Here is a 14603-nt window from a genome sequence, read left to right on the forward strand (position 1 = left end):
TGATCTAAAATAGCCTACTATTATTCACGGGTGTTAAGTAAAAAATGTATTAATAAAATTTACTTTCATTGGATTAGTTATTAAATTAGATTCTAGCAAATAATGTGGTACAATAAGAATAAGGTACATATAGGACTTGAAAGGGGTAATTTAATCAAAAGCTGGTACAAAGTAGAGGTTAACTATAGGTCTGTCAACAGTGGAAATATGCATGAATTTATTATAAATTTTAAAGGTTAAAGATAAAGATAAAGAGGTAAAGATTGCAATTTGTTATACTCGTAAAATTTACTTGAGAAGATGATTGTAATTTCATCCAGACAAAATTTTAGTTAACTAAAAATATTTTAAAGGGTAAGAACAATTTTGATGTTGCAATTTTGTACCTTTAATTTCGGGAATCGCCTTCTGCGACTGAGTAGGCTGGCTTGCTCTATGCCACTTTGAACACTGTGCTAAATTTGACAGTGTGGCTTACTTGGTGACTAGTAGAACTATGAGCTCATTATCAGAGTTCCCTTACGCCTACATAGCCTAAATAGTTTTTGATGCTGCTGTGATGCTAAAGTTTTTTGCATTTTGCCCACCATTTGAATAGTTCTGAGGAACATTTTTTTAAAAAACTGTCCGTTATGTTCTGACAGGGACCCTTACCTGGTGGAAGGTATTCGTCACTCTGGTGAGCAGACTAAGGGAGCGTGTCTGGTGCCTAAGCGAGCACTGAATGTGATGCAGGCTGAGGTCAACAGAGTTCTACAATTGACCTCTTCAACTGTCATCCCTATCACTTATCAGGTCCCTCGTAAGGTGAGCAACCAACCACCATATATTTCATGATGGAACATTAAAATGAGTCAAAATATAGAATTAAATTTGTAGGTCTGAGGGCCCAACATTTTTAACTTCAGGTCGGGTTGGGTCAAACATTTTGAAAAATGAATTGCTTGTGAAAGTAATAATTTTTGAAAATATTTTCCATATTTTATTGTAGCCTTCATGATCTGCCACATATCCAATTAAAATTGTGAACATCTTCCACGGTCACGGCAATGTCTAGACCATCCTCTGCGGTCTTGGTGAAATCGTGAACATATGTCGCAGTCATGGCAAAATCATGAACATCTTCCACAGCAAAAACGTGAAAATCTTCTGCACTGTGAAATAGTGAACGTCTTGCGCTATTGCGGCAAATTTGTCAATTCTCAATTTCCCATCTTTGGAGATACTCTCTTCGATTGTGAAAATAAAACCTTGGTTTGGCTTGACCCGAGCCAAGTTTGATAAGAAAATCTTATCTAGCTTGAAGCGATTTCTGAGGCCAACGGTTGGGTCGACCTGAACTAAAAATATGGAGGACCCGCAGACTCTAAACTACAGCTATTTCATGCTTCTATACAGGGTGATTGATATAAGTGTGCCAGCTGTTTTATGAAAAACCTATAAGAGATATCACAAAAGTTAAAGGGCAAGTGCCTTGGAATTTTTTATTTTAAAAATTGTAGTCAAGTAAAAAAAAATATTTTTGCCGCCATTTTTCCAATACAAGAGTAAAATTGTCTTAAAATTAGGGGTGTGCGAGTACTCGAATCTTCGAGCTTTTTGGTCGAGCTTTTCATTATTCGGCTCGGCTCGAGGCATTTTGAAAAAGCTCGAAGTTCGAGCCGAGCTTTTAATACTGTCAAAACTAAAAAAAAAAAACACTTAATTTGGGTCGTAATTGAAAACAATGTTATCACAATTCTACGTTGTTCATGCATTCGAGGTTTGATAAGCACAAACCTCAGCTCAATCAAGACGCAATGATTATCGATCGTAATTTTGAGGAGATAGGAAAGTGACAAACTACCACCTATCATCGCGGTGTCTTTCGTCTTTCTAACACAGCTGACAGCTATCCGTATCGTAATATACAACACAGTGCGATTGCGTGATTGGCTCGTCGCTATGACGACACACGGTTGCCGTGACAACCTACAGTGCGCACTGAGCACTGCGCCTTGTGTGGGAGGGGAGATTATACCAACAAACTATTTCAGGAATTCTATTTTGGGACGGATGAAAGATAAGGAAGAAACAAAATGTGGTCACGTGTGCAAATGTAGTGGGCGACACAATAAGGCTGTAAACGAGTATCGTCGTGCCGTTGTTCCTTGTTTGTTTACTTTTTCAGATTCCTTATCAAACGCCCCTATCTGCTATCTCTCTTTCTCTCTCTTCCCCTCTCTCCCTCTCTCTGCTCTCTCTCTCTCTCTCTCTCTCTCTCTCTCTCTCTCTCTCTCTCTCTCTAACAACGTACTGATTAAACAGATTGTGGTTGACGACTTTTCTACTTATAAGTTTCCCTGGGTTATTTTAGTTCAATCAATCCCATAACCTTTCTGATGTTTATCAAAATAATTAATTAATCTGTTTTGTATTTTATTTCCTTTAAACCAACCCCTATTTACCATCTATATTTTATAGAATAAAATGTTTGTTTATAAAGTTTGACTGGCCACACAATTTTGTACCTATTTTATTTTTTATAAAGTAACAGTTACTTTGATGATTATATATATATCAATAAGTGGTGCGTGCTGTAATGAATGCTTTGTATTATCATAATAAGTAATGAATTATTAATTTTGATAATACATGGATCATTGAATACCATAATGTGATGTAGTTTCCTATTTGTAACTTGCAAATAATAATAATTGATAGTTAATTCTGAAAAATGAAAAATAGTGATCACATTTATAAACCTGTTGTCAAAACAGCAACGAGGGTGTAAGGGTTTATTGTTTCAGAGGCTAGGGTGTTTCAAGGACAAAGTGTTGGGCCTCCCGGCTTAATGGGGGGAGGGGGCGGTGAGACTGTGTGAAGGGGAGGAAACTGGTTTTGGCTATTTATTGATTAGTTCGCCGACCCTTCTTGATAACAAAATTGAGTGACAGTATTAAATCATCGTGTTCTTTATTTCATTTCTTGTTTACTTTGTGTGTTATTCTATTAATTTTGGTCTATTTCCTCTATATGTCAATTATATTTTTTAAATATATAAGTTTACTTTTTACTTGTCTCTCCACCTTTTTGGATTCAAACCAACCATGTTCTCTTTTTTTGATTAATACAATTCATGAAACAAAAATATTTTGTGTAATGAAAACAACAAGAATAATCATGTGTTTTTAAATTTATTTTGTATTTATTTATACAAAATAGAATTAGATATTCATAGTAGTTACAATATACATTATGTAATCGACTTGCTAGTTGTTTTATCGTCATTCAATGTCGAGTTGCTGCTCTGTTATGAAAGACAATCTGATTGTCTCTGTCTGCACTGCATATCTCGTCAGCCCTTCAATCGATATCCTTTTATTTCTTGCATCTTAATTTAGTTAAGTGCTTATCGTGATTATCTACTATTTGGTGTCTTGACAGTTCTCAATGTTTTTAAACATACTGTATGTATTAAAATAACATTGTCTTTATTTAAAAATTGACTGAACATTATTATTATGCACTGTTTTAAGAAAAAAAGTTTAATAATTTAGATAAGGTGGCACTAGGAAAAGCTCGGCTCGAAAAAGCTCGAGCTCGAAAATTTTTTGAAAAGCTCAGCTAGGCTCGGCTCGAGGTTGAAAATCACTATTCGCACACCCCTACTTAAAATTACATTTTCTACCAGAATACATCATCAAATACAGGGTGTTCCATAAGAAAAATCAAAGTTGGCGACCATATTGGAAAAATGGCTGCTAAAATATTTTTTTCAACCTCACTACAATTTTTAAAATAAAAAATCCAAGGCACTTACCTTTTAACTTGTTTTGATATCTCTTATAGTTTTCGAATAAAACAGCTGGCACACTTATAGGCACTTATGGCACACCTATCAATCACCCTGTATGAGCAACACCTCAGGATTCAATTTCAAGGACGCCAGATTCCAAAAAATTTACTTTACTGTAAATTATTCTTCATAATCAGAAACTGACATGGATAAGAAAAAAACATAATTATTATTTAATAAAAAAAAAATTCTTTATTGTATGTTTGGTTTCCAGTCCTACCGTGATTTCCACGGAGACCTGTTCCCAGAGACGGCAGCTGCAGAATCGTTTATGACTCCGGCAAACTGGTTACAAGGTGCCGACACTCAGCTGGCTAAAATATCCTTGGACCCCAACAACAAACAGCTTGTGCAGGTTGGTGCTATCACTGTATTTCAAAATCAATATGTGCCAACCTTTCCCAGAGGATTACATGGTCTAGAACCTAGAACATATAAAAACTTTTTCAAACAAACAATTCATTTAAATTTTGTCACTTTTTTATACATATACAAATATTAAAAATTACTTCTTAGTGCATACCTATATTTCTTTTGATTCACCCGTGGATATCTAAAAATTGGTGAATATAACTGCAACTCGCCTTTACATCATAATGTTAGGTTATTTAAACCCAATATAAATGTTATTTATTGGTCAATATTTTATTTAAAAAGATATCTGCTGATTTATGGTAAATTTGAATAAAACAAAGATGTTGCAGAAAGATTTTCACAGGAAAATATATTGTTTTGCGTTGGAAAGGTAGTATGACATGTTCAAGGTTATAACGCGGGAAAGTAACTCAAACCAGCTGGATACTGTACAAACACCAACCTGCCTGTCTAAAGATTCGGCAGATTTATCCGCTTTAACATCTATAACCATTGTGTGCAGTATATCCGTCACCGTCCTTCTACACCCAAAAATTAAGCTAATATACTTGTCGCCCATCCGGGAAGGGTGGAAGTGTAAACCTATGTGTATACAAGACACAGGATAAGAATAAGAAATATTTATTTCCATTGATCTTTATAAAAGAAATAGGACACGTCATTTGTTATACATAGTTACAAGGTGATTCAGTGTTTACAGTATACAATATATCTAAATTTAAATAGCTACATATGAAAATAAAAGCTGTATTTCAACTTACACTTCAAAATCTAATAAAAATATTTACAGATTTTATTTTTGATCATTGACATGTAAATTGTTAATTTATTTATTTTAGAGTTAATTATGTTTAACTGTTATATTTTAAAGAGTGATCGCTACTCACTTGGTGCATTCTTGCTGTTAGGCCTACTCTAACAGGAAATTAACTGTATGTATTATTAAAAAAAAAAACAACTTTGACGATGTCTATTGTAATACTTGTATTGCTTAATGACAAATAAAGATCTTGAATCTTGAAATATTAATATTAGATCTATATTACTAATATCTAATATATCAGGTATAATATAGGTAGTTGGTGTTTGTAAATTTAAACCAGCTTTCTAACAATTACTCAACAAAAAGCAGTGTACATAACAAGTGTTGGGGATTTAGGATAAAAGCTTAAGGCCTGTTCACACCGGCGTAGCCAGACGTATGCAGACGTATTTGGTGTATTAATACGTCGCCCGTGCACTGTTCACACCGCAGCTACGTCTGACGGCTACGTAGCCGGTGAACCGGCTGTTGTTTGTTTATTTTATTATATTATTTTAGATTTGCTAATTTTATTGTTTACTTTTATTAGCATTTTATGAATTTCAGTTAAGATTGCCACGGTTCAATTGCAGCTTTTATAGTACCATGTTAAAAGTCTGTTGATTAATGTTGACAAAAATGTTTCACCCTAATTTTAGGTCGTATATAGTAGACTATAAGATTCGCGCTATATTATAATAAAAAATAAATATTACCAGAAAACATGCAATAATTTTGCTCATCCAAGGATTACATAATAAAATGTTCTATGGTTAAGTAAGACGTAGGTATATGTCTAGAAATAATTCATTAATGTTTTATAAATATCAGCCAGTTGTTGGACTTGAGAACATTTGAGGCAGTGTTAACCACTTTCATCAAGAGCCGGGCCTATTACGATATCTCAGAGTATTTAAGGGATGATTTAAGAAACCTGTAGCCTGCCGGAAGTATGTAAATAGTCGTAAATATTGTTTTTCTTTAATTAGTAATCGTGTAAAGTGACGCTGTCAATCCCACATTGTGGGTAAAATACGAAGAAGGAGGTATTAAGCCCACTATAAGATCCATAATAAACCATATTAAGAGAGACAACTTTTTTGATAAGGAGATTTACAAGCAAAATGTTAGTGGACACTAGGTACTCGTATGATGAAGTGTTATTCTATTTATCATATAAAGTTTTCTTAAGGTTGTTATGTCTAATTTGAATGTGATATATTCATGTGATTTAAGATTTTTTAAGTGATAGTGAATTTTTGTGTTATAGTCCAAAATTTACCGCTTATAAATTAATTATGGGGTGGAGGGAGGGTAGCGGTGACAGCCAAGAGTGCTAGTGCGCATGCGCGTATTCGGCGATGCGAGCTACGCGTAGCTAGCCGGCGTAGCGGCAGCGCCGTAGCTTCCGTAGCTCACGTATTAATACGCTGATGTGAACAGTCTCTATAAATAACATTAAGAGCTACGTAAGCTACGTATTTCGAAAAAGTATTAATACGTCAGGCTACGCCGGTGTGAACAGTCCTTAAGTACATGTAATAATAGAATGCAAGTTTTTTTTACACAAAAGTAAAATTTGTATGCGTTTTGTGTAATATGTACAAAATTGAACACTGACTCCTATATGGAAATTGTGGACCTTTCAGTATGTATTTGGAATGTCCTAAATAGGACCTAATTATAATATTGTGTTGTGACTTTTTACTTAGTGTACTTTTTTACCACAAATATTTATTTCTTAACTAGCTCCATCAAAGTCTGGAGGCTAACCAGTACTATATGGGTCCTTTGGTTCAACTTTTATACATACATTATTTTGTAAGAAATCACTCCTTACGGAGTTCAAATTAGTACAATCTGTATTACTAAATGAAATCAGTGTTGTCTTTGACTGGAAAATTCTCATAGTAAAAATCAGCTGTGTAACCATATTTTTCATAAATTTGATTTCATGTCATAAAGTTTTAAAATTTAAAAACAGGTTCATCGAGGACCACTAGCAGCAGTGGGTCAGTTGTTGCTAGAGAAAAACCAAAATCAAAAACCACAACCAATCAAAACAATGGAAACAGCTCAGAAACCATACCGCAACAACATCGCAGCCGCTAGGAATCTATTCGAGAAGGATAACAACGAGACAAACGAACAGAAAAACAAAAATGTCGAGTTGATCAAGGAACAAAATGATAATGAAGATAGCGAAAAGATAATTCAAAACGGGAACAAGTCGGAGAATGTAACTCCTCCGAAACCTTTGCCTAGAAGGACCAACTCGCTGTCAGAGAGCGATGATGTGCCGGTGCAGAAGCCCGTGGCCAGACCTAGGACAAACTCTGTAATAACCACATCTGCTCCTCTCACCGTTGCAACTGACAAACCCTCCACCACCAATGCACTCAGCACTCACTCTCCGAACATTAACATTCCAACCACGTACAAGGTGACTCGCTGTCGTGTGCCTTCATGGATCCGCACCGTTTTGGTTTTTTTAGCTGTTTTTAGTAATTTTTATTTTGGATTGTTTTTGTCTCAGCATGTTCTCACCATTATTTTGCTAGTTTGTCCTTGATTGTTCTTTTTTTCAGCACTGCCTGTTCAAGTGTTTTTTGTTGATGGATTTGAATTTTGATATGTATGTGTATCTGTAGTGCAAAGTTTTTTAGTTTTTTGGTTCAATGTTAAACAGTTGAATTTATAAATCCTTGTTATAAAGGAATTTTTAAGTTGAGTGAGTAGGATTTCAAATAATTTTAGATTTCATCAATATATTTCTTTTACTTCAGAAATTTATTATTTATGTACAATGTCAAAACATTACATTCAATTTTAATTTATTTCCCTTTAATGAATTCCTAAAGGTTTAATTCTTTGGAAATTTCATTTAAATTTAAATCTAAAACTAAATTGTTTTCATTGTTTCATCGAACAGTTTATCACATTTCAATTGTATTGTGTTGGAATCGTAATGTTGGTAATTTTGTATGTTTAGTGGGTTTAAATTATGTAAAATGTACTGTTTACTATGGTAATGTACTATTTCCAAGATATACTCAGTGTCACAATTTTTGTTACTGTATAACTGATCGCATTGTTTGATTTGTGATTTGTGCGATTGCAGCCAAGATTGGGACCCAAGCCGTTCACACCTCCCAAGTTAAACTTGGACAACTCCAATAGCGCCAGTGAGTTAGACAGAGTGTTCTCAGTACCCTCAGCTCCTTCTCCTGCGCCGGCTGTCAACGGAGCTAGCAACGGCAGCCCTCCACATACAGTGACTACCCCTACCCCTACCCCTACGCCGACACCTACACCGACACCGACACCTACTGCGACCACTGCACCTTCACAAGTAAGTTACAGGACAAATGTGTTGGCTACTGAAATACAATACTATTGTTTGTGGAAAAAACAATTCAGTTGTCCCTCGATAGTGTGACCCTTTATAATCTGGTGTACTCGGTCTGATACCCCTCTGGCTGTCTTATTGGCAGAAACAAAACAAGCTGCTTGACATTAGTAAATTGCTTATGTAATGCTACAAAATTGTTTGCTGCGGTTGTTTCGAAATTTATTTTCAACCCATCTTAAAAAATACAATGATTGGTAACATTTTACTAAAAATCTGTGATCTATTTCAGGTACTTTTAGTTAAATGTTCAATTTAATTTGGTTCAATTTCATTACTAAAGGTGCAAGTACTTGTATAGTTGTGATTAAACAGTGATTATTGATTGTTGTTTTTAGCAAGAAGACGTGACCAATGGAGAAGAAGAAACTTTAGATGGAGGAGGGGAAGGAGACGTCACACCCAGCACTGCCGAGAGAGTACGTCTGTGGGCCGAGGTAATTATGACTTGTGAACAGCTGTTATTGGACAATCTTTTCAAACAAACACAAAATATGTCATTAAACCTTGGTTTTGTATTGTCCTTTACCTCCTCTAAGGGTGGATGGGGATAATTTTGGAGACTATATCCCCTTCTTCAGATGCTCATCAAGAACAACAAGCTTCCCTTATATTGCGGTCAACAAATTTAACATAAAACACACAAACAACAAGACACAACATAACAATTTGATAGGCTATTTGGCAATTGCTGTGACCACAAGTACGCACTGCTTGGTTGACATGTCCACATCACTTGCAAAAATGATGTTGGTAATCCACTTTGTTTGTTGGTATACAAATGGCTTGCCAAAGGAATATTTTTTTGTATGTGATATGATGGCATATCCAATTACTTCTTTATGCACCATCAATATTTTGGAGTGACTCCTGATCATACATGTGGTTAGCCAACAGTTTTTGCATCTTAAACAAAGGGATATTACAGATTCCTAAGTTGCTTGTAATGTTGAAAAAGTTATAAAAAGGAAGAAGAACTTGTGTACTAATTGATCTGCTGTAATTATCTCAGTGTGTGTTCATATTGCTGGTTTTGTTTGTAGGTAGAGAAGAGGGGAGGAGACGGAGACACGAGTGGGGGAGCTGGAGAAGATGAGTTAGAAGGACTAGAGAGAGGGGGAACTCGCAGCAGCATCGCGGAGAGAAGGAGACTGTACGAGAACAGATCCATGTCTGTGGTTGAGCAACCTGTAAGTCCGTCGCCCACTCCACTGCGTCGACGGGACTCACTCAAGGTGAGGCCTAAGACATCAAGTTTCACAAACAAAACAAAAATTAAATGAGTAATCGGTATTTGAACTTGTGAAGATAATTTATCCTTCAGTGGGTGAATTTTAGCATACACTACACAGGAGGTTTAGAGGTGTGCGAACCGCCCCCCATTTTGGAGTCGAGCCAAGCGTAGTGTTCAAGCTCGAGTGTGATCACCAAGTCAGAAAATCAAGCTTGAGCCAAGCTAAAAAAATGGTGATGCAAAATCAAAAGACAAATCCTCTGATCGTGGTTTTCATTTATATGTTTTTTCCTAGCAGTCTAAGTCAGGAGGTACACTAAAAGAAGAAGACGGGAATGTTAACAAGAGAAATTCGTCGATTAATCCTAGCAAAAACGATTCTGTGCCAACAACGCCAGCTCCCAAACGCACTTCAACTGTCTTCGGTAAGTGCTGTTTTATGTATCAGATGTTGGATAAAGCTATCGAAAATAACTTCTTGATCAGCATTGTACGTGTGAATGAGGAACATTCGCCTATTGGGTCTGATGATGATTGGAGTGTCCAATTGAAATCGATCACCACTTACCATCTTTTTTGTATATTTACCGTCTTGTGAGTAACAGTATAAGCGTAAATATATGTTTTAAGAGTTATAAGACGTTTCTTTTATTCACTTTCCGTAAAGTTATCGAATAATGTTTTTTAATGGATATGTATCCTCAGTTATTTGTGTTTGGCTGAACATGTCATAATAAGATGTTAAGTATCTAGTATCAGTCATTCCATTCTTTTAAATAATTAATTGTCATTATTAAAACTTAGGTTATACCATATATAAACCTATTATTGCAACCCTTGGTTTATTTTAAAGCTTATATAGATGTACCAACTTAAAAAAAAAACTTTCCTTTTTTTTCCATTAATTGACATTAAGTAAACATTGATATTACAGCACGGGTTGTAAAATGTCCAAATAATCTTAATTTTAATGTATTGACTGTAGATTGTGGTTTATTTGCAGGTCGTGTTTCCAAGTTTCGCCACTTGAAGGGTACACCAGCTCACAAGTCTGCTCATATTGAGAACATTCGAAATCTGTCAAGGCAAATTTCAGGCGAATGTGACGGCTTTCATGGTAATGTTTGTTATTTATCATTGTACATTTTTTTCACCTTAAACCTTCCATTACATACAAATTTTCAACATGTAGATAAAAGAGAGTTTTCTACAGTTAATTTGTTGTTTAGAGATTATTTGGTAGACAGTAGAAAGATTAGTTGGTAGATTGGTAGATAATGGTTGGAGTTTGTGTTAGTAGATATTATATAATTTTATATTAGTATTAGATATAATAAAGACTCTTAGTTTTTGTTTGAATTCATCGAGAAATGATTAATTTTTATTAATTGTTCTTTTGACAAATCATATACTGTACTCCTAAAATTAATGGTTTGATTTAAGGATTTGTTTTTAATACTTGTATGTTATAAACGATATTCATATATTTGGCTTGTGTGTAACACATGTTTTCTTTATCTACGTCGGTAGGCTATAATTTTTTACGTGAGGTTTTGTACAGTGTACTCAAGTGCAGTTTTTTGTTTGATTTAGTTTGAACCGAAGTGTTAGTAATATTTGCTGTTGCAGCCAACCCAGAGAGAGTGGCTGTCCCGTTGAGTGGTCCGGGAGGCAAGATAGCAGTGTTTGAGTTGTCCAAGACGGGGAAGTTGCCTGATGGAGTTATACCTGCGTTGGTCCATGGCAACAATGTCATGGACTTTGCTTGGGACCCTTTCAACAACAGAAGACTCGCTGTCGGTGAGATATTGTTCAGTTAGAAATTATGTCCTTGATAATTTCCTATGAAAACTGTAAGACCCTACAAAATAATGTATCAGACGTTGCAGTAACCTAAGTAAACCTAGACTTTTTTGTGAGCATGCCTGAAAACTGTTCGCATTTGCAGATACTTTATATTTATATTGTAGACGCCCGCTAATCTGGTGAGATCAGGACTTGGGCGGTGTTGGATTATCGAAAACGCTGGCTTACTTCTAAACCAGCCGTTATTGCAGGAGCAAAAACACCACTAGTTTTAGAGAATCAGAGGGAAAATGTTGGACAGCAAGCTATTATACCTGTTTTATTGTGCTTCCTCTTATTTTAGTAGTGATATATAGTGCTAAAAATAAATTAAAATCTAACACACTCAAATTCATTGAGTTGCAACATCTGCCGGTCCTTTCCGATGTCTGTTGACGTGCCTGAAGTCTGCCCTACTAATACTTTTTAGACTTTTAGACCTTTAGACTGATGCCTTATTTTTTAAAACCTTTGACCAGGCACTTTACTTTTCATTTATTGTTACTTTTGTGTTCATAAAAAATATGTTCGATTAGAAATGTGATTTTTTGTTTAGATGATTAGAAAAACACGTTGAAAAAAGGACATACTTAAACAAAGAGTTTACATTGTGGTGGCTTTTTGACGTTTTTGTACTATTTCTGCAGTTATACTGAAGGAAAGTTTGTCACCAGTATTATATAACTCGTATTATTCTGTTGATAGTAATATCTGGGAAGATTTTCTCAAGGCCAATCGTTTAGATCACGGCGTTAATCTTTTGTGTAATTTATGATCACAAATTGTGGACGGTTTTATTTTATATGGAAAAGTAGAATACACTTAGGATAAGTGCCAAAGTTTGATCTCTTGAACATAAATCTTTCCCAACTCGTCATTTGACTTTCAAACTTTTTTGTATCATTGACCAAAAACCAATTTTAAAACTTTCTCCTCTTCCTAGTACTCTTTTTAAGATTATACTAACATCTTAACTTGAGTACAACTGTGAACTATATTGTAGTAAATGTGAGTAATTAACGTAATAGGATAAATAATAGTATTACTGAAGTGTAGCCTTAGTGTTAGATTACTGTGAATATTAGTTTTTGTAATGTCACCTGAAACTGTCAACTGACCCAAACATACTGGTGACAAAAATAACACTATTGTTTTACCTATTACCAAAAACCCGAGGAACGTTCCTGAACGTAAAGTAACGGTGTTTCTCATCTGTGTTCTGCAGCCTGTGACGACGGCACCATCAGACTATGGGTGATACCAGAGGGAGGTCTGACTGAGCCCACAAACACTCCTGACTCTGTGCTCGAGGGACACTCGGAGAAGATTTACTTCATCAAGTTCCACCCTCTGGCACGTGACGTGTTGGCCACTGGCTCCTACGACATGACTGTGCGAGTCTGGGACTTGTCTGGCACTCACCAGCCTATCACACTGACAGGACATTCCGATCAGGTAATGCCTACAGTTAACAGCTAAACTCCAGCAAATGGTTCTATGAGTCAGGATAAAGAGAGAATTGAGAATTGAATTCTTTTTAAAAACACATTAACCAGACATCTGCCATTTTGTTTTTGTACATAAACATTTTTTTATCATTACATTTTTCCAACTGCTCTTTATGAAACTTGGTATAAAATGACTATGTTCATGTCATGACTACCTTAATCTATTTTAAAGGTAGAAATGACCTATGTTAGAAAAAAAATTAAGTTAGTCAAATTTTTAAATTCAAAATATTACAAACACTTTTATTCAGCAATAGCTGTGTACCCGTTCTACGCACGGGATCTTATAGTATGTATTCAGTTGAAACCATATATAAAGACAGCAGTTGGTTTGCATATTTTCAGATATACTGGCCAAACTATTATACATAACTTCATTTAATGTTGTTTGTTGTTGTTCCGGATCGGTATGACAATCAATAAAAGGTTAAATTACCTGTGTCCGCCGGTCGATCCTAATGTATCCTATTACAGGAGATGCATTCCGGCGAAATTAAATCCATCATCAGTCCTAATATAAGTTCTTGAGCTTCCCCATTAGGTGCGTCTTGGAGTTTTTGAAACACATACACGAACTGTACAATTATACACATGACGAATAAAACATAAATACACTGTAGGCCTACTTTTATTTTTACTATGGACATGTAGACACGCGTTGGTCGTGTGCCGAGTCTCGACTGAAAACGCTCATTTAAAAAATGTAAGTTTCCCAGCCATATACAACACTGATTCAAGGTCTTTTTCCCGGTTATCAATACTCAAGAACAATTTTATACACAAAGAATCTCTATTTTTATTTACGGTTACCCTACAAATTATTGCACTTGCGATTAATTAAATCAGTTATGTAAGGAAAAACGTTTTTAATCTTACATGGTTTGGATTTGCTTTCAAAACGTTATCGGAATTGGTTACGGTATTTGTAAACAACATTCAATGTAAACATATCAGTGACAGCTAGAAGAAATAATCTTGATTCGAACAGCTGTTGGTTATTTCATAGATGAATACGTGATAAACATTGGGAGAAAGGAGGAAACTTTACAAAAAATCGCACAAAATTGGGTTTTTAAACGTCCGTCATTTTATTTACAAAGTAGTGACGCCATATTTTAATGGCTAAAGACAATCTCGCCAATCCAGTGAATACATTAAAATGATTTGGAACTTGATAGGTACTCTCGTTTTTCAGGAGAAGGCCGCGTAAAATGGCTCTTGGGCCGTAACAGACTGGAAGACAGACAGAAATTTAGATGAGACTTGTTTCGGTTTCTTTAATGTATAAAACGTAAAAATAACCTAAAAGTTTATGATTCTGAGCAATGTACAGACAAAACTCTAATTTTATTTATATAGATGCAAAATTTCATATCAAATGACACCAAGTTCAAAAAGCTTGAGCTACAAACAGCTGGATGTATAATGATTTTTATTTGTGAAATAAGACAAAATGATGCACACCCTTATTTAGGACGTTGTACCAGCCTTTTACGTTATGTTTTAATGACCCATTTTATTTGATCATGTTGATAACTCCTGAGTTTAGCAATTCAAAATATATTTCATATTATTCCAATGTTTTGAAGATT

The 14603-nt window shown here is 35.1% G+C and overlaps 1 protein-coding gene across 4 annotated transcripts in view; it reads left to right on the forward strand.

The window, feature by feature from the left end:
• LOC128989105 (coronin-7-like) overlaps window positions 1-14603 on the forward strand; it is a 42807-nt gene that overhangs the window by 16721 nt on the left and 11483 nt on the right. The window contains exons 9-18 of one of the 4 annotated variants that reach the window (XM_054410967.1): window positions 645-807; window positions 4053-4193; window positions 7000-7458; window positions 8137-8367; window positions 8763-8861; window positions 9468-9659; window positions 9954-10083; window positions 10662-10775; window positions 11288-11458; window positions 12729-12958. In XM_054410967.1, the coding sequence (XP_054266942.1) occupies window positions 645-807; window positions 4053-4193; window positions 7000-7458; window positions 8137-8367; window positions 8763-8861; window positions 9468-9659; window positions 9954-10083; window positions 10662-10775; window positions 11288-11458; window positions 12729-12958 (1930 nt within the window). The remainder of the gene's footprint in view (window positions 1-644; window positions 808-4052; window positions 4194-6999; window positions 7459-8136; window positions 8368-8762; window positions 8862-9467; window positions 9660-9953; window positions 10084-10661; window positions 10776-11287; window positions 11459-12728; window positions 12959-14603) is intronic. The other 3 variants (XM_054410968.1, XM_054410969.1, XM_054410970.1) reach the window with 3 other exon arrangements.

The sequence above is a fragment of the Macrosteles quadrilineatus genome, unplaced genomic scaffold, assembly GCF_028750875.1.
Source record: "Macrosteles quadrilineatus isolate MER2022 unplaced genomic scaffold, UCM_ALF_1.0 Scaffold_3__2_contigs__length_128488019, whole genome shotgun sequence".
Classification (NCBI taxonomy): domain Eukaryota; kingdom Metazoa; phylum Arthropoda; class Insecta; order Hemiptera; family Cicadellidae; genus Macrosteles; species Macrosteles quadrilineatus.